General features: G+C 45.6%; 1 protein-coding gene across 1 annotated transcript in view; it reads left to right on the top strand.

Annotated features, from left to right (window-relative positions):
• LOC115119512 (exostosin-1a-like) overlaps positions 1-23346 on the top strand; it is a 37213-nt gene that overhangs the window by 412 nt on the left and 13455 nt on the right. Inside the window, exons 2-5 of the mRNA XM_065027044.1 lie at positions 4629-4764; positions 5252-5371; positions 5880-6012; positions 13561-13679. Coding sequence (XP_064883116.1) covers positions 4629-4764; positions 5252-5371; positions 5880-6012; positions 13561-13679 — 508 coding nt within the window. The remainder of the gene's footprint in view (positions 1-4628; positions 4765-5251; positions 5372-5879; positions 6013-13560; positions 13680-23346) is intronic.

Here is a 23346-nt window from a genome sequence, read left to right as displayed (position 1 = left end):
GTTTTAAAGCCCCAAACCACTGATCACATGACCGGGATGATTTCTCTGTTGTTTTGCTGACGATAATTTGCATTATTAGATGGTTCGGCAGGCAGGCAGGGACTGCATTAGTGTCATTAGTACTGGGACATCAGGGACAGGGACACACTGCTTTCACTTCCTCTTGTCCTCATGGAACCAGACACAATACTAGTGGTGTCCTGTCCTGTCCTCATGGAACCAGACACAATACTAGTGGTGTCCTGTCCTGTCCTCATGGAACCAGACACAATACTAGTGGTGTCCTGTCCTCATGGAACCAGACACAATACTAGTGGTGTCCTGTCCTCATGGAACCAGACACAATACTAGTGGTGTCCTGTCCTGTCCTCATGGAACCAGACACAATACTAGTGGTGTCCTGTCCTGTCCTCATGGAACCAGACACAATACTAGTGGTGTCCTCTCCTCATGGAACCAGACACAATACTAGTGGTGTCCTGTCCTGTCCTCATGGAACTAGACACAATACTAGTGGTGTCCTGTCCTCATGGAACCAGACACAATACTAGTGGTGTCCTGTCCTCATGGAACCAGACACAATACTAGTGGTGTCCTGTCCTGTCCTCATGGAACCAGACACAATACTAGTGGTGTCCTGTCCACATGGAACCAGACACAATACTAGTGGTGTCCTGTCCTGTCCTCATGGAACCAGACACAATACTAGTGGTGTCCTGTCCTCATGGAACCAGACACAATACTAGTGGTGTCCTGTCCTCATGGAACTAGACACAATACTAGTGGTGTCCTGTCCTCATGGAACCAGACACAATACTAGTGGTGTCCTGTCCTGTCCTCATGGAACCAGACACAATACTAGTGGTGTGGAACCAGACACCTGTCCTGTCCTCATGGAACCAGACACAATACTAGTGGTGTCCTGTCCTCATGGAACCAGACACAATACTAGTGGTGTCCTGTCCTCATGGAACCAGACACAATACTAGTGGTGTCCTGTCCTCATGGAACCAGACACAATACTAGTGGTGTCCTGTCCTCATAGAACCAGACACAATACTAGTGGTGTCCTGTCCTCATGGAACAGACACAATACTAGTGGTGGTGTCCTGTCCTCAGACACAATACTAGTGGTGTCCTGTCCTGTCCTCATGGAACCAGACACAATACTAGTGGTGTCCTGTCCTCATGGAACTAGACACAATACTAGTGGTGTCCTGTCCTCATGGAACCAGACACAATACTAGTGGTGTCCTGTCCTGTCCTCATGGAACCAGACACAATACTAGTGATGTCCTGTCCTCATGGAACTAGACACAATACTAGTGGTGTCCTGTCCTGTCCTCATGGAACCAGACACAATACTAGTGGTGTCCTGTCCTGTCCTCATAGAACCAGACACAATACTAGTGGTGTCCTGTCCTGTCCTCATGGAACCAGACACAATACTAGTGGTGTCCTGTCCTCATGGAACCAGACACAATACTAGTGGTGTCCTGTCCTCATGGAACCAGACACAATACTAGTGGTGTCCTGTCCTCATGGAACCAGACACAATACTAGTGGTGTCCTGTCCTCATGGAACCAGACACAATACTAGTGGTGTCCTGTCCTCATAGAACCAGACACAATACTAGTGGTGTCCTGTCCTCATGGAACCAGACACAATACTAGTGGTGTCCTGTCCTCATGGAACTAGACACAATACTAGTGGTGTCCTGTCCTCATGGAACCAGACACAATACTAGTGGTGTCCTGTCCTCATGGAACCAGACACAATACTAGTGGTGTCCTGTCCTCATGGAACCAGACACAATACTAGTGGTGTCCTGTCCTCATGGAACCAGACACAATACTAGTGGTGTCCTGTCCTGTCCTCATGGAACTAGACACAATACTAGTGGTGTCCTGTCCTCATAGAACCAGACACAATACTAGTGGTGTCCTGTCCTCATGGAACCAGACACAATACTAGTGGTGTCCTGTCCTCATGGAACTAGACACAATACTAGTGGTGTCCTGTCCTCATGGAACTAGACACAATACTAGTGGTGTCCTGTCCTCATAGAACCAGACACAATACTAGTGGTGTCCTGTCCTGTCCTCATGGAACCAGACACAATACTAGTGATGTCCTGTCCTGTCCTCATGGAACCAGACACAATACTAGTGATGTCCTGTCCTCATGGAACTAGACACAATACTAGTGGTGTCCTGTCCTCATGGAACCAGACACAATACTAGTGGTGTCCTGTCCTGTCCTCATGGAACCAGACACAATACTAGTGGTGTCCTGTCCTCATGGAACCAGACACAATACTAGTGGTGTCCTGTCCTGTCCTCATGGAACCAGACACAATACTAGTGGTGTCCTGTCCTGTCCTCATGGAACCAGACACAATACTAGTGGTGTCCTGTCCTGTCCTCATGGAACCAGACACAATACTAGTGGTGTCCTGTCCTCATGGAACCAGACACAATACTAGTGGTGTCCTGTCCTCATGGAACCAGACACAATACTAGTGGTGTCCTGTCCTCATGGAACCAGACACAATACTAGTGGTGTCTGTCCTGTCCTCATGGAACCAGACACAATACTAGTGGTGTCCTGTCTGTCCTCATGGAACCAGACACAATACTAGTGGTGTCCTGTCCTGTCCTCATGGAACCAGACACAATACTAGTGGTGTCCTGTCCTCATGGAACCAGACACAATACTAGTGGTGTCCTGTCCTCATGGAACCAGACACAATACTAGTGGTGTCCTGTCCTCATGGAACCAGACACAATACTAGTGGTGTCCTGTCCTGTCATGGAACTAGACACAATACTAGTGGTGTCCTGTCCTGTCCTCATGGAACCAGACACAATACTAGTGGTGTCCTGTCCTCATGGAACCAGACACAATACTAGTGGTGTCCTGTCCTCATGGAACCAGACACAATACTAGTGGTGTCCTGTCCTCATGGAACCAGACACAATACTAGTGGTGTCCTGTCCTCATGGAACTAGACACAATACTAGTGGTGTCCTGTCCTCATGGAACCAGACACAATACTAGTGGTGTCCTGTCCTCATGGAACCAGACACAATACTAGTGGTGTCCTGTCCTGTCCTCATGGAACCAGACACAATACTAGTGGTGTCCTGTCCTCATGGAACCAGACACAATACTAGTGGTGTCCTGTCCTCATGGAACCAGACACAATACTAGTGGTGTCCTGTCCTGTCCTCATGGAACTAGACACAATACTAGTGGTGTCCTGTCCTCATGGAACCAGACACAATACTAGTGGTGTCCTGTCCTCATGGAACCAGACACAATACTAGTGGTGTCCTGTCCTCATAGAACCAGACACAATACTAGTGGTGTCCTGTCCTCATGGAACCAGACACAATACTAGTGGGTGTCCTGTCCTGTCCTCATGGAACTAGACACAATACTAGTGGTGTCCTGTCCTCATGGAACCAGACACAATACTAGTGGTGTCCTGTCCTCATGGAACCAGACACAATACTAGTGGTGTCCTGTCCTCATGGAACCAGACACAATACTAGTGGTGTCCTGTCCTCATGGAACCAGACACAATACTAGTGGTGTCCTGTCCTCATGGAACCAGACACAATACTAGTGGTGTCCTGTCCTCATGGAACCAGACACAATACTAGTGGTGTCCTGTCCTCATGGAACCAGACACAATACTAGTGGTGTCCTGTCCTGTCCTCATGGAACCAGACACAATACTAGTGGTGTCCTGTCCTCATGGAACCAGACACAATACTAGTGGTGTCCTGTCCTCATGGAACCAGACACAATACTAGTGGTGTCCTGTCCTGTCCTCATGGAACTAGACACAATACTAGTGGTGTCCTGTCCTCATGGAACCAGACACAATACTAGTGGTGTCCTGTCCTCATGGAACCAGACACAATACTAGTGGTGTCCTGTCCTCATGGAACCAGACACAATACTAGTGGTGTCCTGTCCTCATGGAACTAGACACAATACTAGTGGTGTCCTGTCCTCATGGAACCAGACACAATACTAGTGGTGTCCTGTCCTCATGGAACCAGACACAATACTAGTGGTGTCCTGTCCTGTCCTCATGGAACCAGACACAATACTAGTGGTGTCCTGTCCTCATGGAACCAGACACAATACTAGTGGTGTCCATGGAACAGCCAATACTAGTGGTGTCCTGTCCTCATGGAACCAGACACAATACTAGTGGTGTCCTGTCCTCATGGAACCAGACACAATACTAGTGGTGTCCTGTCCTGTCCTCATGGAACTAGACACAATACTAGTGGTGTCCTCATTGTGTTAGAGAATAGTGTTGACACAAGCACCATAATACACTACTATTAGGCTCTGTCATAACAGTGACATGTTTACCAAGGATAGTAACTCCTCCAGTCCCAGTATAGTCATTACTGTTTTTTTTATTTTTTTTAAACCTTTATTTAACTAGGCAAGTCAGTTAGGAACAAATTCTTATTTTCAATGACTGCCTAGAAACAGTTGGTTAACTGCCTGTTCAGGGGCATAACGACAGATTTGTACTGTCAGCTCGGGGATTTGAACTTGCAACCTTCCAGGTTACTAGTCCCAACGCTCTAACCACTAGGCTACCCTGCCTGTGTGTCGGCCTGCAGGCTGCCTGTGTACCTGTGATACTCAGTAACGGCTGGGAGATGCCCTTCTCGGAGATCATCCACTGGAACACAGCAGCTGTGATCGGGGACGAACGACTGCTACTTCAGGTGACGTAGATATTATAATCCTGTGTTCACCAGGTAACGAACGCTAACTCGACTGAATGGTCTGTTTGACTGAATGGTCTGTTTGACTGAATGGTCTGTTTGACTGAATGGTCTATTTGACTGAATGGTCTGTTTGACTGAATGGTCTGTTTGACTGAATGGTCCATTTGACTGAATGGTCCATTTGACTAAATGGTCTATTTTGACTAAATGGTCTATTTGACTAAATGGTCTATTTGACTGAATGGTCCATTTGACTGAATGGTCCATTTGACTGAATGGTCCATTTGACTGAATGGTCTATTTGACTGAATGGTCTGTTTGACTGAATGGTCTGTTTGACTGAATGGTCTATTTGACTGAATGGTCTATATGACTAAGTGGTCTATATGACTGAATGGTCTGTTTAACATGTCCAGTGTCTCTGACTGTTTGATTGACAGATCACGTCACTGTCACTGCTCTGACTGTAGTTCTGTTGTTCCAGATTCCGTCTACGGTGCGTTCCATTCACCAGGACAACATCTTGTCTCTCAGACAGCAGACCCAGTTCCTGTGGGAGGCCTACTTCTCTTCTGTAGAGAGGATAGTACTCACAACACTAGAGGTAAGAGGACCGTATACTGCTGCTCCTGCTACTACTACTGCTACTATTTACTACTACTACTACTACTACTACTACTACTACTACTACTACTACTACTGCTACTAATACTATGACTACTACTACTATTACTGCTACTACTACTACTGATACTACTACTATTACTACTACTACTATTACTATTACTACTACTATTACTACTAATACTATTACTACTTCTATTACTACAACTACTACTACTGCTACTACTACTACTACTGCTACTAATTCTACTATTACTACTACTTCTACTATTACTATTACTACCACTACTATTACTACCACCACTACTAGTACTAGTACTACTAGTAGTAACAGGTGTTTGTCAGAGAGCTACTCAGAAGCCTTCTTGGACGTAGCTCTGCTTGGGTGCCTCTTGAGGGTTCAGGTAATCCTCGACCAGTGAATTGTCTTGTTAGCAGCTTTGATTATTACTATTGTTGATTTGACTCTGTTTCTCTCCCTGCACCAGATCATCCATGACCGGGTGCTCCAGCATGCAGCCCGTAGTAACCTGATGTGGAACAGTCTTCCCGGAGGTCTCTACTCCCTGCCTCAGTACTCCTCATACTTGGGAGACTTCCCTTTCCACTATGCCAAGCTAGGTGAGTCCTGCAACTATCTTCAGATAGATCTCAAATGTGCATCGAAGTTCATCCATGTGGATGGTCATGAATTTGGTTCTCCGGGCATTACGACAGGGGTACCGCAAGGTTCTATTTTAGGCCCTGTTCAGTTCCCCATTTAAACCTCCTATCTGGTAGACTTCCCCGCTCTCCAAAGCCAGGTGAGTCCTACTGTAACATAACGTGTGGTGTTGTTCCACGAGCATCTACATGCTCCCACTTGTATTGCTCAGATCTTCCACTACGCCAAGCTACATGTCGGTGAGTCTTGTCACCATCTGTTAAAGAGTACCCAGAACGTTAACGCGGATGGTTGTAAAATCTGGTTTCCAGGACATTACAAAAGAGTGTACCAAAAGCCTCTATTTTAGGCCCAGTCCTTTTACCATTTCTGTAAATTACATTGGTAAAACGGGGGAGAGAAATGTAGATTAATCTGTATTTTATATTTTATTTATTTATTTTATTTCACCTTTATTTAATAGGTAGGCTAGTTGAGAACAAGTTCTCATTTACAACTGCAACCTGGCCAAGATAAAGCAAAGCAGTGCGACAGAAACCACAACACAGAGTTACACACGGAGTAAACAACAACACAGAGTTACACACGGAGTAAACAACAACACAGAGTTACACACGGAGTAAACAACAACACAGAGTTACACACGGAGTAAACAACAACACAGAGTTACACACGGAGTAAACAACAACACAGAGTTACACACGGAGTAAACAACAACACAGAGTTACACACGGAGTAAACAACAACACAGAGTTACACACGGAGTAAACAACAACACAGAGTTACACACGGAGTAAACAACAACACAGAGTTACACACGGAGTAAACAACAACACAGAGTTACACACGGAGTAAACAACAACACAGAGTTACACACGGAGTAAACAACAACACAGAGTTACACACGGAGTAAAACAAACATAGTCAATAACACTGATTGTTGATGACACTCTTCTACATTCATGTGCTCCCTTATATAGATGCATATCACATCCGTTAGCAATATTGTGTGTTCGTTGTATATTCTGGGAAGTCACATATCAGCCTACTACCATACACTTGTGGAATAATCTCCAAAGGTCTCTCAAAAGTGGATGATTTGGTGTCCAGCGGTAATTCAGATGGCTGGATGAGGACCTTCAAAGTGGATGATTTGGTGTCTGAGGGTAATTCAGATGGCTGGATGAGGACCTTCAAAGTGGATGATTTGGTGTCCAGGGGTAATTCAGACGGCTGGATGAGGACCTTCAAAGTGGATGATTTGGTGTCCAGGGGTAATTCAGACGGCTGGATGAGGACCTTTAAAGTGGATGATTTGGTGTCCAGGGGTAATTCAGACGGCTGGATGAGGCCCTTCAAAGTGGATGATTAGGTGTCCAGGGGTAATTCAGACGGCTGGATGAGGTCCTTCAAAGTGGATGATTTGGTGTCCAGGGGTAATTCAGACGGCTGGATGAGGACCTTCAAAGTGGATGATTTGGTGTCTGAGGGTAATTCAGACGGCTGGATGAGGACCTTCAAAGTGGATGATTTGGTGTCCAGGGGTAATTCAGACGGCTGGATGAGGACCTTCAAAGTGGATGATTTGGTGTCCAGGGGTAATTCAGACGGCTGGATGAGGCCCTTCAAAGTGGATGATTTGGTGTCCAGGGGTAATTCAGACGGCTGGATGAGGTCCTTTAAAGTGGATGATTTGGTGTCCAGGGGTAATTCAGACGGCTGGATGAGGTCCTTTAAAGTGGATGATTTGGTGTCCAGGGGTAATTCAGACGGCTGGATGAGGCCCTTCAAAGTGGATGATTTGGTGTCCAGGGGTAATTCAGACGGCTGGATGAGGTCCTTCAAAGTGGATGATTTGGTGTCCAGGGGTAATTCAGACGGCTGGATGAGGTCCTTCAAAGTGGATGATTTGGTGTCCAGGGGTAATTCAGATGGCTGGATGAGGTCCTTCAAAGTGGATGATTTGGTGTCTGAGGGTAATTCAGACGGCTGGATGAGGTCCTTTAAAGTGGATGATTTGGTGTCCAGGGGTAATTCAGACGGCTGGATGAGGTCCTTTAAAGTGGATGATTTGGTGTCCAGGGGTAATTCAGACGGCTGGATGAGGACCTTCAAAGTGGATGATTTGGTGTCCAGGGGTAATTCAGATGGCTGGATGAGGTCTCTCAAAGTGGATGATTTGGTGTCCAGGGGTAATTCAGACGGCTGGATGAGGTCTTCAAAGTGGATGATTTGGTGTCCAGGGGTAATTCAGACGGCTGGATGAGGTCCTTTAAAGTGGATGATTTGGTGTCCAGGGGTAATTCAGATGGCTGGATGAGGTCCTTTAAAGTGGATGATTTGGTGTCCAGGGGTAATTCAGACGGCTGGATGAGGTCTCTCAAAGTGGATGATTTGGTGTCCAGGGGTAATTCAGACGGCTGGATGAGGTCCTTTAAAGTGGATGATTTGGTGTCCAGGGGTAATTCAGATGGCTGGATGAGGTCCTTAAAGTGGATGATTTGGTGTCCAGGGGTAATTCAGACGGCTGGATGAGGACCTTCAAAGTGGATGATTTGGTGTCTGAGGGTAATTCAGACGGCTGGATGAGGACCTTCAAAGTGGATGATTTGGTGTCCAGGGGTAATTCAGACGGCTGGATGAGGACCTTCAAAGTGGATGATTTGGTGTCCAGGGGTAATTCAGATGGCTGGATGAGGACCTTCAAAGTGGATGATTTGGTGTCCAGGGGTAATTCAGACGGCTGGATGAGGCCCTTCAAAGTGGATGATTTGGTGTCCAGGGGTAATTCAGACGGCTGGATGAGGTCCTTCAAAGTGGATGATTTGGTGTCCAGGGGTAATTCAGACGGCTGGATGAGGTCCTTCAAAGTGGATGATTTGGTGTCCAGGGGTAATTCAGATGGCTGGATGAGGTCCTTCAAAGTGGATGATTTGGTGTCTGAGGGTAATTCAGACGGCTGGATGAGGTCCTTTAAAGTGGATGATTTGGTGTCCAGGGGTAATTCAGACGGCTGGATGAGGTCCTTTAAAGTGGATGATTTGGTGTCCAGGGGTAATTCAGACGGCTGGATGAGGACCTTCAAAGTGGATGATTTGGTGTCCAGGGGTAATTCAGACGGCTGGATGAGGTCTCTCAAAGTGGATGATTTGGTGTCCAGGGGTAATTCAGACGGCTGGATGAGGTCTCTCAAAGTGGATGATTTGGTGTCCAGGGGTAATTCAGACGGCTGGATGAGGTCCTTTAAAGTGGATGATTTGGTGTCCAGGGGTAATTCAGATGGCTGGATGAGGTCCTTTAAAGTGGATGATTTGGTGTCCAGGGGTAATTCAGACGGCTGGATGAGGTCTCTCAAAGTGGATGATTTGGTGTCCAGGGGTAATTCAGACGGCTGGATGAGGTCCTTTAAAGTGGATGATTTGGTGTCCAGGGGTAATTCAGATGGCTGGATGAGGTCCTTTAAAGTGGATGATTTGGTGTCCAGGGGTAATTCAGACGGCTGGATGAGGACCTTCAAAGTGGATGATTTGGTGTCTGAGGGTAATTCAGACGGCTGGATGAGGACCTTCAAAGTGGATGATTTGGTGTCCAGGGGTAATTCAGACGGCTGGATGAGGACCTTCAAAGTGGATGATTTGGTGTCCAGGGGTAATTCAGATGGCTGGATGAGGACCTTCAAAGTGGATGATTTGGTGTCCAGGGGTAATTCAGACGGCTGGATGAGGTCCTTTAAAGTGGATGATTTGGTGTCCAGGGGTAATTCAGACGGCTGGATGAGGTCCTTTAAAGTGGATGATTTGGTGTCCAGGGTAATTCAGACGGCTGGATGAGGTCCTTTAAAGTGGATGATTTGGTGTCCAGGGGTAATTCAGACGGCTGGATGAGGTCCTTCAAAGTGGATGATTTGGTGTCCAGGGGTAATTCAGACGGCTGGATGAGGTCCTTTAAAGTGGATGATTTGGTGTCCAGGGGTAATTCAGACGGCTGGATGAGGTCCTTCAAAGTGGATGATTTGGTGTCCAGGGGTAATTCAGACGGCTGGATGAGGTCCTTTAAAGTGGATGATTTGGTGTCCAGGGGTAATTCAGACGGCTGGATGAGGACCTTCAAAGTGGATGATTTGGTGTCCAGGGTAATTCAGATGGCTGGATGAGGTCCTTCAAAGTGGATGATTTGGTGTCCAGGGGTAATTCAGACGGCTGGATGAGGACCTTCAAAGTGGATGATTTGGTGTCCAGGGGTAATTCAGATGGCTGGATGAGGACCTTTAAAGTGGATGATTTGGTGTCCAGGGGTAATTCAGACGGCTGGATGAGGTCCTTTAAAGTGGATGATTTGGTGTCCAGGGGTAATTCAGACGGCTGGATGAGGACCTTCAAAGTGGATGATTTGGTGTCCAGGGTAATTCAGATGGCTGGATGAGGTCCTTCAAAGTGGATGATTTGGTGTCCAGGGGTAATTCAGACGGCTGGATGAGGACCTTCAAAGTGGATGATTTGGTGTCCAGGGGTAATTCAGATGGCTGGATGAGGACCTTTAAAGTGGATGATTTGGTGTCCAGGGGTAATTCAGACGGCTGGATGAGGACCTTTAAAGTGGATGATTTGGTGTCCAGGGGTAATTCAGACGGCTGGATGAGGACCTTCTGACTGAAGAATGTGTTTGTTTTCTATGATTGTGTTTTGTATCTCTGTTTTTGCTTTTCCAATTGTATTGATACAATACACACACACACACACACACACACACACACACACACACCGACTTGAGAGCAGGTTAACGTCATTTATTAGGATGAGTCTTGTCCTGGATGCAGTACTGAGTCATTTCTGCCACAAAGTCAAAATGGTCTATATTGTAAGAATTCATGGGAAGAAAATGTGCTTTTTGGTCTTAATCTAAGTTTAGGCATTAGGGTTAGCAGTGTGGTTAAGGTTAGGCATTAGGGTTAGCAGTGTGGTTAAGGTTAGGGTTAGGCATTAGGGTTAGCAGTGTGGTTAGGTTAGGCATTAGGGTTAGCAGTGTGGTTAAGGTTAGGTTAGGCATTAGGGTTAGCAGTGTGGTTAGGTTAGGGTTAGGCATTAGGGTTAGCAGTGTGGTTAGGGTTAGGGTTAGGCATTAGGGTTAGCAGTGTGGTTAGGGTTAGGCATTAGGGTTAGCAGTGTGGTTAAGGTTAGGCATTAGGGTTAGCAGTGTGGTTAAGGTTAGGCATTAGGGTTAGCAGTGTGGTTAGGCTTAGGCATTAGGGTTAGCAGTGTGGTTAGGGTTAGGCATTAGGGTTAGCAGTGTGGTTAAGGTTAGGGTTAGGCATTAGGGTTAGCAGTGTGGTTAAGGTTAGGGTTAGGCATTAGGGTTAGCAGTGTGGTTAAGGTTAGGGTTAGGCATTAGGGTTAGCAGTGTGGTTAGGGTTAGGCATTAGGGTTAGCAGTGTGGTTAAGGTTAGGCATTAGGGTTAGCAGTGTGGTTAGGGTTAGGGTTAGGCATTAGGGTTAGCAGTGTGGTTAGGGTTAGGGTTAGGCATTAGGGTTAGCAGTGTGGTTAGGGTTAGGCATTAGGGTTAGCAGTGTGGTTAAGGTTAGGGTTAGGCATTAGGGTTAGCAGTGTGGTTAAGGTTAGGGTTAGGCATTAGGGTTAGCAGTGTGGTTAAGGTTAGGGTTAGGCATTAGGGTTAGCAGTGTGGTTAAGGTTAGGCATTAGGGTTAGCAGTGTGGTTAAGGTTAGGCATTAGGGTTAGCAGTGTGGTTAAGGTTAGGCATTAGGGTTAGCAGTGTGGTTAAGGTTAGGCATTAGGGTTAGCAGTGTGGTTAAGGTTAGGGTTAGGGTTAGCAGTGTGGTTAAGGTTAAGGTTAGGCATTAGGGTTAGCAGTGTGGTTAAGGTTAGGCATTAGGGTTAGCAGTGTGGTTAAGGTTAGGCATTAGGGTTAGCAGTGTGGTTAAGGTTAGGGTTAGGCATTAGGGTTAGCAGTGTGGTTAAGGTTAGGCATTAGGGTTAGCAGTGTGGTTAAGGTTAGGCATTAGGGTTAGCAGTGTGGTTAAGGTTAGGCATTAGGGTTAGCAGTGTGGTTAAGGTTAGGCATTAGGGTTAGCAGTGTGGTTAAGGTTAGGGTTAGGCATTAGGGTTAGCAGTGTGGTTAAGGTTAGGCATTAGGGTTAGCAGTGTGGTTAGGGTTAGGCATTAGGGTTAGCAGTGTGGTTAGGGTTAGGCATTAGGGTTAGCAGTGTGGTTAAGGTTAGGCATTAGGGTTAGCAGTGTGGTTAAGGTTAGGGTTAGGCATTAGGGTTAGCAGTGTGGTTAAGGTTAGGCATTAGGGTTAGCAGTGTGGTTAGGTTAGGCATTAGGTTAGCAGTGTGGTTAGGGTTAGGCATTAGGGTTAGCAGTGTGGTTAAGGTTAGGCATTAGGGTTAGCAGTGTGGTTAAGGTTAGGCATTAGGGTTAGCAGTGTGGTTAAGGTTAGGTTTAAATCCAGATTGTATGACTTTGGGGCTGTGCCAGCTAGTGACCACTCTACAGAGCTTCCTCCAGATCACGATTCGGGAAACAAAACTCTAACCTTCGTCTTGGAAGGTCGTTAAGTTAACCCGGTGACTGACGCAATCGTTGATACCCCCCCCCACACACAAATTAAATTGGGAGCCAGATGAAACTACGGCTGGAGCTCATCGAGCACCCGCTGTCACACAGACTTATTTATGGGTGAAAAGAAACAGCTACTCTTTTCTCTCTCAGTCCCTGATGACTTTCAACCCATCGGAGAGACGAGCTGAGTTGTGCTCTGGTCACCGGGGGGGGGGGATACTGGATTGGGAGAATGAGGAACGATCCTAGTGTTTAATATTCTGACTGGCAGTTAGCTACTGTATTCATTGGCTATATCACTGTTGAGTTGAATTGATTTTTTTTTTTTACAGGGACAGTGCACATTAATCAACGTTTCAGTAAAAGTGCCGGTTTTAGCCAGCCGGCTAATTTTCAACCGAAGTCCCTGCTAGTGTGAACGGATGTGAAACGGCTAGTTTAGTTAGCGGCGTTGCGCGCTAAATAGCTTTTCAATCGGTGACACCACTTGCTCTGAGACCTTGAAGTAGTAGTTCACCTTGCTCTGCAAGGGCCGCGGCTTTTGTGGAGCGATGGGTAACGATGCTTCGAGGGGTGACTGTTGTTGATGTGTGCAGAGGGTCCCTGGTTCGCGCCCGGGTCGGGGCGAGGGGACGGTCTAAAGTTAAACTGTTACACTAGACTGTGCCTGAAACAAGGCATCATGATGAGATGCAAGGAGGGACACATTTCCAGCATATTTGGTGTTAATATATAAATAATCTAGAGAACATTGTTGACTTTGACATTCGTCCTGTGCATCTCAGTAGGTAAGAGCATTGGCGTTAGCCGTGCCAGGGTTGTAAAGGTTCAATTCCTGCAGGGATCAATCACACTCATAAATGTATGCACGGACGACTGGAAGTGGCTCTGATGTAGTGAATATTGTTGTTATTTGGCTGCGTTTCAGGTATCAAGCCTCGTCCCAAGTTCACGGCGATCATCCATGCTGTGACTCCCCTGGTCTCCCAGTCTCAGCCCATCCTCAAGCTACTGGTGGCTGTCGCCAAGTCCCAGCACTGTGTCCAGGTAGACTAACTAACTCACATCTCAACACTGTGTCCAGGTAGACTAACTCACATCCCAGCACTGTGTCCAGGTAGATTAACTCACATCTCAGCACTGTGTCCAGGTAGATTAACTCACATCCCAGCACTGTGTCCAGGTAGACTAACTAACTCACATCTCAACACTGTGTCCAGGTAGATTAACTCACATCCCAGCACTGTGTCCAGGTAGACTAACTCACATCTCAACACTGTGTCCAGGTAGACTAACTAACTCACATCTCAACACTGTGTCCAGGTAGACTAACTAACTCACATCTCAACACTGTGTCCAGGTAGACTAATTAACTCACACCTCTACACTGTGTCCAGGTAGACTAACTAACTCACATCTCAGCACTGTGTCCAGGTAGACTAACTAACTCACATCTCAACACTGTGTCCAGGTAGACTAACTAACTCACATCTCAACACTGTGTCCAGGTAGACTAACTAACTCACATCTCAACACTGTGTCCAGGTAGACTAACTAACTCACATCTCAACACTTTATCCAGGTAGATTAACTAACTCACATCTCAACACTGTGTCCAGGTAGACTAACTCACATCTCAACACTGTGTCCAGGTAGACTAACTAACTCACATCTCAACACTGTGTCCAGGTAGACTAACTCACATCTCAACACTGTGTCCAGGTAGATTAACTAACTCACATCTCAGCACTGTGTCCAGGTAGATTAACTAACTCACATCTCAACACTGTGTCCAGGTAGACTAACTAACTCACATCTCAACACTGTGTCCAGGTAGACTAACTCACATCTCAACACTGTGTCCAGGTAGACTAACTCACATCTCAGCACTGTGTCCAGGTAGACTAACTAACTCACATCTCAACACTGTGTCCAGGTAGACTAACTAACTCACATCTCAACACTGTGTCCGGGTAGACTAACTAACTCACATCTCAACACTGTGTCCAGGTAGACTAACTAACTCACATCTCAACACTGTGTCCAGGTAGATTAACTAACTCACATCTCAACACTGTGCCCAGGTAGACTAACTAACTCACATCTCAACACTGTGTCCAGGTAGACTAATTAACTCACATCTCAACACTGTGTCCAGGTAGATTAACTCACATCTCAACACTGTGTCCAGGTAGATTAACTAACTCACACCTCAACACTGTGTCCAGGTAGACTAACTCACATCTCAACACTGTGTCCAGGTAGACTAACTCACATCTCAACACTGTGCCCAGGTAGACTAACTCACACCTCAACACTGTGTCCAGGTAGACTAACTAACTCACATCTCAACACTGTGTCCAGGTAGACTAACTAACTCACATCTCAACACTGTGTCCAGGTAGACTAACTAACTCACATCTCAACACTGTGTCCAGGTAGATTAACTAACTCACATCTCAACACTGTGTCCAGGTAGACTAACTCACACCTCAACACTGTGTCCAGGTAGACTAACTCACATCTCAGCACTGTGTCCAGGTAGACTAACTAACTCACATCTCAACACTGTGTCCAGGTAGACTAACTAACTCACATCTCAACACTGTGTCCAGGTAGACTAACTAACTCACATCTCAACACTGTGTCCAGGTAGACTAACTAACTCACATCTCAACACTGTGTCCAGGTAGACTAACTCACATCTCAGCACTGTGTCCAGGTAGACTAACTAACTCACATCTCAACACTGTGTCCAGGTAGACTAACTAACTCACATCTCAACACTGTGTCCAGGTAGACTAACTAACTCACATCTCAACACTGTGTCCAGGTAGACTAACTCACATCTCAACACTGTGTCCAGGTAGACTAACTAACTCACATCTCAACACTGTGTCCAGGTAGACTAACTAACTCACATCTCAGCACTGTGTCCAGGTAGATTAACTCACATCTCAACACTGTGTCCAGGTAGACTAACTAACTCACATCTCAACACTGTGTCCAGGTAGATTAACTCACATCCCAGCACTGTGTCCAGGTAGACTAACTCACATCTCAACACTGTGTCCAGGTAGACTAACTAACTCACATCTCAACACTGTGTCCAGGTAGACTAACTAACTCACATCTCAACACTGTGTCCAGGTAGACTAATTAACTCACACCTCTACACTGTGTCCAGGTAGACTAACTAACTCACATCTCAGCACTGTGTCCAGGTAGACTAACTAACTCACATCTCAACACTGTGTCCAGGTAGACTAACTAACTCACATCTCAACACTGTGTCCAGGTAGACTAACTAACTCACATCTCAACACTGTGTCCAGGTAGACTAACTAACTCACATCTCAACACTTTATCCAGGTAGATTAACTAACTCACATCTCAACACTGTGTCCAGGTAGACTAACTCACATCTCAACACTGTGTCCAGGTAGACTAACTAACTCACATCTCAACACTGTGTCCAGGTAGACTAACTCACATCTCAACACTGTGTCCAGGTAGATTAACTAACTCACATCTCAGCACTGTGTCCAGGTAGATTAACTAACTCACATCTCAACACTGTGTCCAGGTAGACTAACTAACTCACATCTCAACACTGTGTCCAGGTAGACTAACTCACATCTCAACACTGTGTCCAGGTAGACTAACTCACATCTCAGCACTGTGTCCAGGTAGACTAACTAACTCACATCTCAACACTGTGTCCAGGTAGACTAACTAACTCACATCTCAACACTGTGTCCGGGTAGACTAACTAACTCACATCTCAACACTGTGTCCAGGTAGACTAACTAACTCACATCTCAACACTGTGTCCAGGTAGATTAACTAACTCACATCTCAACACTGTGCCCAGGTAGACTAACTAACTCACATCTCAACACTGTGTCCAGGTAGACTAATTAACTCACATCTCAACACTGTGTCCAGGTAGATTAACTCACATCTCAACACTGTGTCCAGGTAGATTAACTAACTCACACCTCAACACTGTGTCCAGGTAGACTAACTCACATCTCAACACTGTGTCCAGGTAGACTAACTCACATCTCAACACTGTGCCCAGGTAGACTAACTCACACCTCAACACTGTGTCCAGGTAGACTAACTAACTCACATCTCAACACTGTGTCCAGGTAGACTAACTAACTCACATCTCAACACTGTGTCCAGGTAGACTAACTAACTCACATCTCAACACTGTGTCCAGGTAGATTAACTAACTCACATCTCAACACTGTGTCCAGGTAGACTAACTCACACCTCAACACTGTGTCCAGGTAGACTAACTCACATCTCAGCACTGTGTCCAGGTAGACTAACTAACTCACATCTCAACACTGTGTCCAGGTAGACTAACTAACTCACATCTCAACACTGTGTCCAGGTAGACTAACTAACTCACATCTCAACACTGTGTCCAGGTAGACTAACTAACTCACATCTCAACACTGTGTCCAGGTAGACTAACTCACATCTCAGCACTGTGTCCAGGTAGACTAACTAACTCACATCTCAACACTGTGTCCAGGTAGACTAACTAACTCACATCTCAACACTGTGTCCAGGTAGACTAACTAACTCACATCTCAACACTGTGTCCAGGTAGACTAACTCACATCTCAACACTGTGTCCAGGTAGACTAACTAACTCACATCTCAACACTGTGTCCAGGTAGACTAACTAACTCACATCTCAGCACTGTGTCCAGGTAGATTAACTCACATCTCAACACTGTGTCCAGGTAGACTAACTAACTCACATCTCAACACTGTGTCCAGGTAGACTAACTAACTCACATCTCAGCACTGTGTCCAGGTAGACTAACTCACATCTCAGCACTGTGTCCAGGTAGACTAACTCACATCTCAACACTGTGTCCAGGTAGACTAACTAACTCACACCTCTACACTGTGTCCAGGTAGACTAACTCACATCTCAGCACTGTGTCCAGGTAGACTAACTAACTCACATCTCAACACTGTGTCCAGGTAGACTAACTAACTCACATCTCAACACTGTGTCCAGGTAGACTAACTAACTCACACCTCAACACTGTGTCCAGGTAGACTAACTAACTCACACCTCTACACTGTGTCCAGGTAGACTAACTAACTCACATCTCAACACTGTGTCCAGGTAGACTAACTAACTCACACCTCTACACTGTGTCCAGGTAGACTAACTGACTCACACCTCTACACTGTGTCCAGGTAGACTAACTAACTCACACCTCTACACTGTGTCCAGGTAGACTAACTCACACCTCAACACTGTGTCCAGGTAGACTAACTCACACCTCTACACTGTGTCCAGGTAGACTAACTCACACCTCAACACTGTGTCCAGGTAGACTAACTAACTCACATCTCAACACTGTGTCCAGGTAGACTAACTCACATCTCAACACTGTGTCCAGGTAGACTAACTAACTCACATCTCAGCACTGTGTCCAGGTAGATTAACTAACTCACATCTCAGCACTGTGTCCAGGTAGACTAACTAACTCACATCTCAACACTGTGTCCAGGTAGACTAACTAACTCACACCTCTACACTGTGTCCAGGTAGACTAACTAACTCACATCTCAACACTGTGTCCAGGTAGACTAACTAACTCACACCTCTACACTGTGTCCAGGTAGACTAACTGACTCACACCTCTACACTGTGTCCAGGTAGACTAACTAACTCACACCTCTACACTGTGTCCAGGTAGACTAACTCACACCTCAACACTGTGTCCAGGTAGACTAACTCACACCTCTACACTGTGTCCAGGTAGACTAACTGACTCACACCTCTACACTGTGTCCAGGTAGACTAACTAACTCACACCTCTACACTGTGTCCAGGTAGACTAACTCACACCTCAACACTGTGTCCAGGTAGACTAACTCACACCTCTACACTGTGTCCAGGTAGACTAACTCACACCTCAACACTGTGTCCAGGTAGACTAACTAACTCACATCTCAACACTGTGTCCAGGTAGACTAACTCACATCTCAACACTGTGTTCAGGTAGACTAACTAACTCACATCTCAGCACTGTGTCCAGGTAGATTAACTAACTCACATCTCAGCACTGTGTCCAGGTAGACTAACTAACTCACATCTCAACACTGTGTCCAGGTAGACTAACTAACTCACATCTCAACATTGTGTCCAGGTAGACTAACTAACTCACATCTCAGCACTGTGTCCAGGTAGATTAACTAACTCACACCTCTACACTGTGTCCAGGTAGACTAACTCACATCTCAACACTGTGTCCAGGTAGATTAACTAACTCACATCTCAGCACTGTGTCCAGGTAGACTAACTAACTCACATCTCAACACTGTGTCCAGGTAGACTAACTAACTCACACCTCTACACTGTGTCCAGGTAGACTAACTCACACCTCAACACTGTGTCCAGGTAGACTAACTGACTCACACCTCTACACTGTGTCCAGGTAGACTAACTAACTCACATCTCAACACTGTGTCCAGGTAGACTAACTAACTCACATCTCAGCACTGTGTCCAGGTAGACTAACTAACTCACATCTCAACACTGTGTCCAGGTAGACTAACTCACACCTCAACACTGTGTCCAGGTAGACTAACTAACTCACATCTCAACACTGTGTCCAGGTAGATTAACTAACTCACATCTCAACACTGTGTCCAGGTAGACTAACTAACTCACACCTCAACACTGTGTCCAGGTAGACTAACTAACTCACATCTCAACACTGTGTCCAGGTAGACTAACTAACTCACATCTCAACACTGTGTCCAGGTAGACTAACTAACTCACACCTCAACACTGTGTCCAGGTAGACTAACTAACTCACATCTCAACACTGTGTCCAGGTAGATTAACTCACATCTCAACACTGTGTCCAGGTAGACTAACTGACTCACACCTCTACACTGTGTCCAGGTAGACTAACTAACTCACATCTCAACACTGTGTCCAGGTAGACTAACTAACTCACATCTCAACACTGTGTCCAGGTAGACTAACTAACTCACACCTCTACACTGTGTCCAGGTAGACTAACTCACACCTCAACACTGTGTCCAGGTAGACTAACTCACACCTCTACACTGTGTCCAGGTAGACTAACTCACACCTCTACACTGTGTCCAGGTAGACTAACTCACATCTCAACACTGTGTCCAGGTAGACTAACTAACTCACACCTCTACACTGTGTCCAGGTAGACTAACTAACTCACATCTCAACACTGTGTCCAGGTAGATTAACTAACTCACATCTCAACACTGTGTCCAGGTAGACTAACTAACTCACATCTCAACACTGTGTCCAGGTAGACTAACTCACACCTCTACACTGTGTCCAGGTAGACTAACTATCTCACATCTCAACACTGTGTCCAGGTAGACTAACTAACTCACATCTCAACACTGTGTCCAGGTAGATTAACTAACTCACATCTCAACACTGTGTCCAGGTAGACTAACTAACTCACATCTCAACACTGTGTCCAGGTAGACTAACTAACTCACATCTCAACACTGTGTCCAGGTAGACTAACTAACTCACATCTCAACACTGTGTCCAGGTAGACTAACTAACTCACATCTCTACACTGTGTCCAGGTAGACTAACTAACTCACATCTCAACACTGTGTCCAGGTAGACTAACTAACTCACATCTCAACACTGTGTCCAGGTAGACTAACTAACTCACACCTCTACACTGTGTCCAGGTAGACTAACTAACTCACATCTCAACACTGTGTCCAGGTAGACTAACTAACTCACACCTCAACACTGTGTCCAGGTAGACTAACTAACTCACATCTCAACACTGTGTCCAGGTAGATTAACTCACATCTCAACACTGTGTCCAGGTAGACTAACTGACTCACACCTCTACACTGTGTCCAGGTAGACTAACTAACTCACATCTCAACACTGTGTCCAGGTAGACTAACTAACTCACATCTCAACACTGTGTCCAGGTAGACTAACTAACTCACACCTCTACACTGTGTCCAGGTAGACTAACTCACACCTCAACACTGTGTCCAGGTAGACTAACTCACACCTCTACACTGTGTCCAGGTAGACTAACTCACACCTCTACACTGTGTCCAGGTAGACTAACTCACATCTCAACACTGTGTCCAGGTAGACTAACTAACTCACACCTCTACACTGTGTCCAGGTAGACTAACTAACTCACATCTCAACACTGTGTCCAGGTAGATTAACTAACTCACATCTCAACACTGTGTCCAGGTAGACTAACTAACTCACATCTCAACACTGTGTCCAGGTAGACTAACTCACACCTCTACACTGTGTCCAGGTAGACTAACTAACTCACATCTCAACACTGTGTCCAGGTAGACTAACTAACTCACATCTCAACACTGTGTCCAGGTAGATTAACTAACTCACATCTCAACACTGTGTCCAGGTAGACTAACTAACTCACATCTCAACACTGTGTCCAGGTAGACTAACTAACTCACATCTCAACACTGTGTCCAGGTAGACTAACTAACTCACATCTCAACACTGTGTCCAGGTAGACTAACTAACTCACATCTCAACACTGTGTCCAGGTAGACTAACTAACTCACATCTCAACACTGTGTCCAGGTAGACTAACTAACTCACATCTCTACACTGTGTCCAGGTAGACTAACTAACTCACATCTCAACACTGTGTCCAGGTAGACTAACTAACTCACATCTCAACACTGTGTCCAGGTAGACTAACTAACTCACACCTCTACACTGTGTCCAGGTAGACTAACTAACTCACATCTCAACACTGTGTCCAGGTAGACTAACTAACTCACACCTCAACACTGTGTCCAGGTAGACTAACTCACATCTCAACACTGTGTCCAGCTAGACTAACTAATTCACATCTCAACACTGTTCCCAGGTCACTCCCAGCACCACATGCCCATATGTGCTCATCGTGAGTCATAAGAATGAACCCAGAAATCACTCAGCAACCTAACCTTGTAGAAAGTAGATTTTTGGCTCCTCTGGTGGCAGGCCGGCCAAGTCTCAGTACTTTTGTCTAGGTAACAGCTAGCGCCATGCTGTACGTGGTTGGCATTGATAGCGCCATGCTGTAAGTGGTTGGCATTGATAGAATGAACCCAGAAATATAACTCCTTCTGCAACAAGAACCTTGTTATTTTGAGTTTAGATGTATAATTATATGTCTGTGTTGCACATGTCATGTTGTCACCCATATACAGTGGGGAGAACAAGTATTTGATACACTGCCCGATTTTGCAGGTTTTCCTACTTACAAAGCACCTATGATAAAAACTACAGACCTCTACATGCTCTGTAAGTAGGAAAACCTGCACCTTTATCAATGTTACGTGAATGTGTTATTTTATATCAGGTTATCATAATTCAAATACAGTTGAAGTCGGAAGTTTACATACACTTAGGTTGGAGTCATTAAAACTCGTTGTTCAACCACTCCACAAATTTCTTGTTAATTAACAAACTATAGTTTTGGCAAGTCGGTTAGGACATCTACTTTGTGCATGACACAAGCAATTTTCCCAACAATTGTTTACAGACATATTATTTCACTTATAATTCACGGTGTCACAATTCCAGTGGGTCAGAAGTTTACATACACTAAGTTGCCTTTAAACAGCTTGGAAAACTCCAGAAAATGATGTCATGGCTTTAGAAGCTTCTGATAGGCTAATTGACATCATTTGAGTCAATTGGAGGTGTACCTGTAGATGTATTTCAAGGCCTATCTTCAAACTCAGTGCCTCTTTGCTTGACATCATGGGAAAAATCAAAATAAATCAGCCAAGACCTCAGAACAAAAATTGTAGACCTCCACAAGTCTGGTTCATCCTTGGGAGCAATTTCCAAACACTTGAAGGTACCATGTTCATCTGTACAAACAATAGTAAGCAAGTATAAACACCATGGAACCACACAGCCTTCATCCCGCTCAGGAAGGAGATGCGTTCTGTCTCCTAGAGATGAACGTACTTTGGTGCGAAAAGTGCAAATCAATCCCAGAACAACAGCAAAGGACCTTGTGAAGATGCTGGAGGAAACAGATACAAAAGTACTTTTATCCACAGTAAAATGAGTCCGATATCGACATAACCTGAAAGACCGCTCAGCAAGGAAGAAGCCACTGCTCCAAAACCACCATAAAAAAGCCAGACTACGGTTTGCAACTGCACATGGGGACAAAGATCGTACTTTGTAGAGAAATGTCTGATGAAACAAAAGTAGAACTGTTTGGCCATAATGACCATCGATATGTTTGGAGGGAAAAGGGGGAGGCTTGCAAGTTGAAGAACACCATCCCAACCGTGAAGCACGGGGGTGGCAGCATCATGTTGTGGGGGGATTTGCTGAAGGAGGGACTGGTGCGCATCACAAAATAGATGGCATCATGAGGGAGGAAAATGTGGATATATTGAAGCAACATCTCAAGACATCAGTCAGGAAGTTAAAGCTTGGTCGCAAGTGGGTCTTCCAAATGCACAATGACCCCAAGCATACTTCCAAAGTTGTGGCAAAATGGCTTAAGGACAACAAAGTCAAGGTATTGGAGTGGCCATCACAAAGCCCTGACCTCAATCCTATAGAAAATTTGTGGGCAGATCTGAAAAAGCGTGTGCGAGCAAGGAGGCCTACAAACCTGACTCAGTTACACCA

Source organism: Oncorhynchus nerka, linkage group LG14 (assembly GCF_034236695.1).
Source record: "Oncorhynchus nerka isolate Pitt River linkage group LG14, Oner_Uvic_2.0, whole genome shotgun sequence".
Classification (NCBI taxonomy): domain Eukaryota; kingdom Metazoa; phylum Chordata; class Actinopteri; order Salmoniformes; family Salmonidae; genus Oncorhynchus; species Oncorhynchus nerka.
The sequence above is the reverse complement of the archived record's forward strand: the minus strand, read 5'-3'. Positions and strand labels throughout refer to the sequence as shown.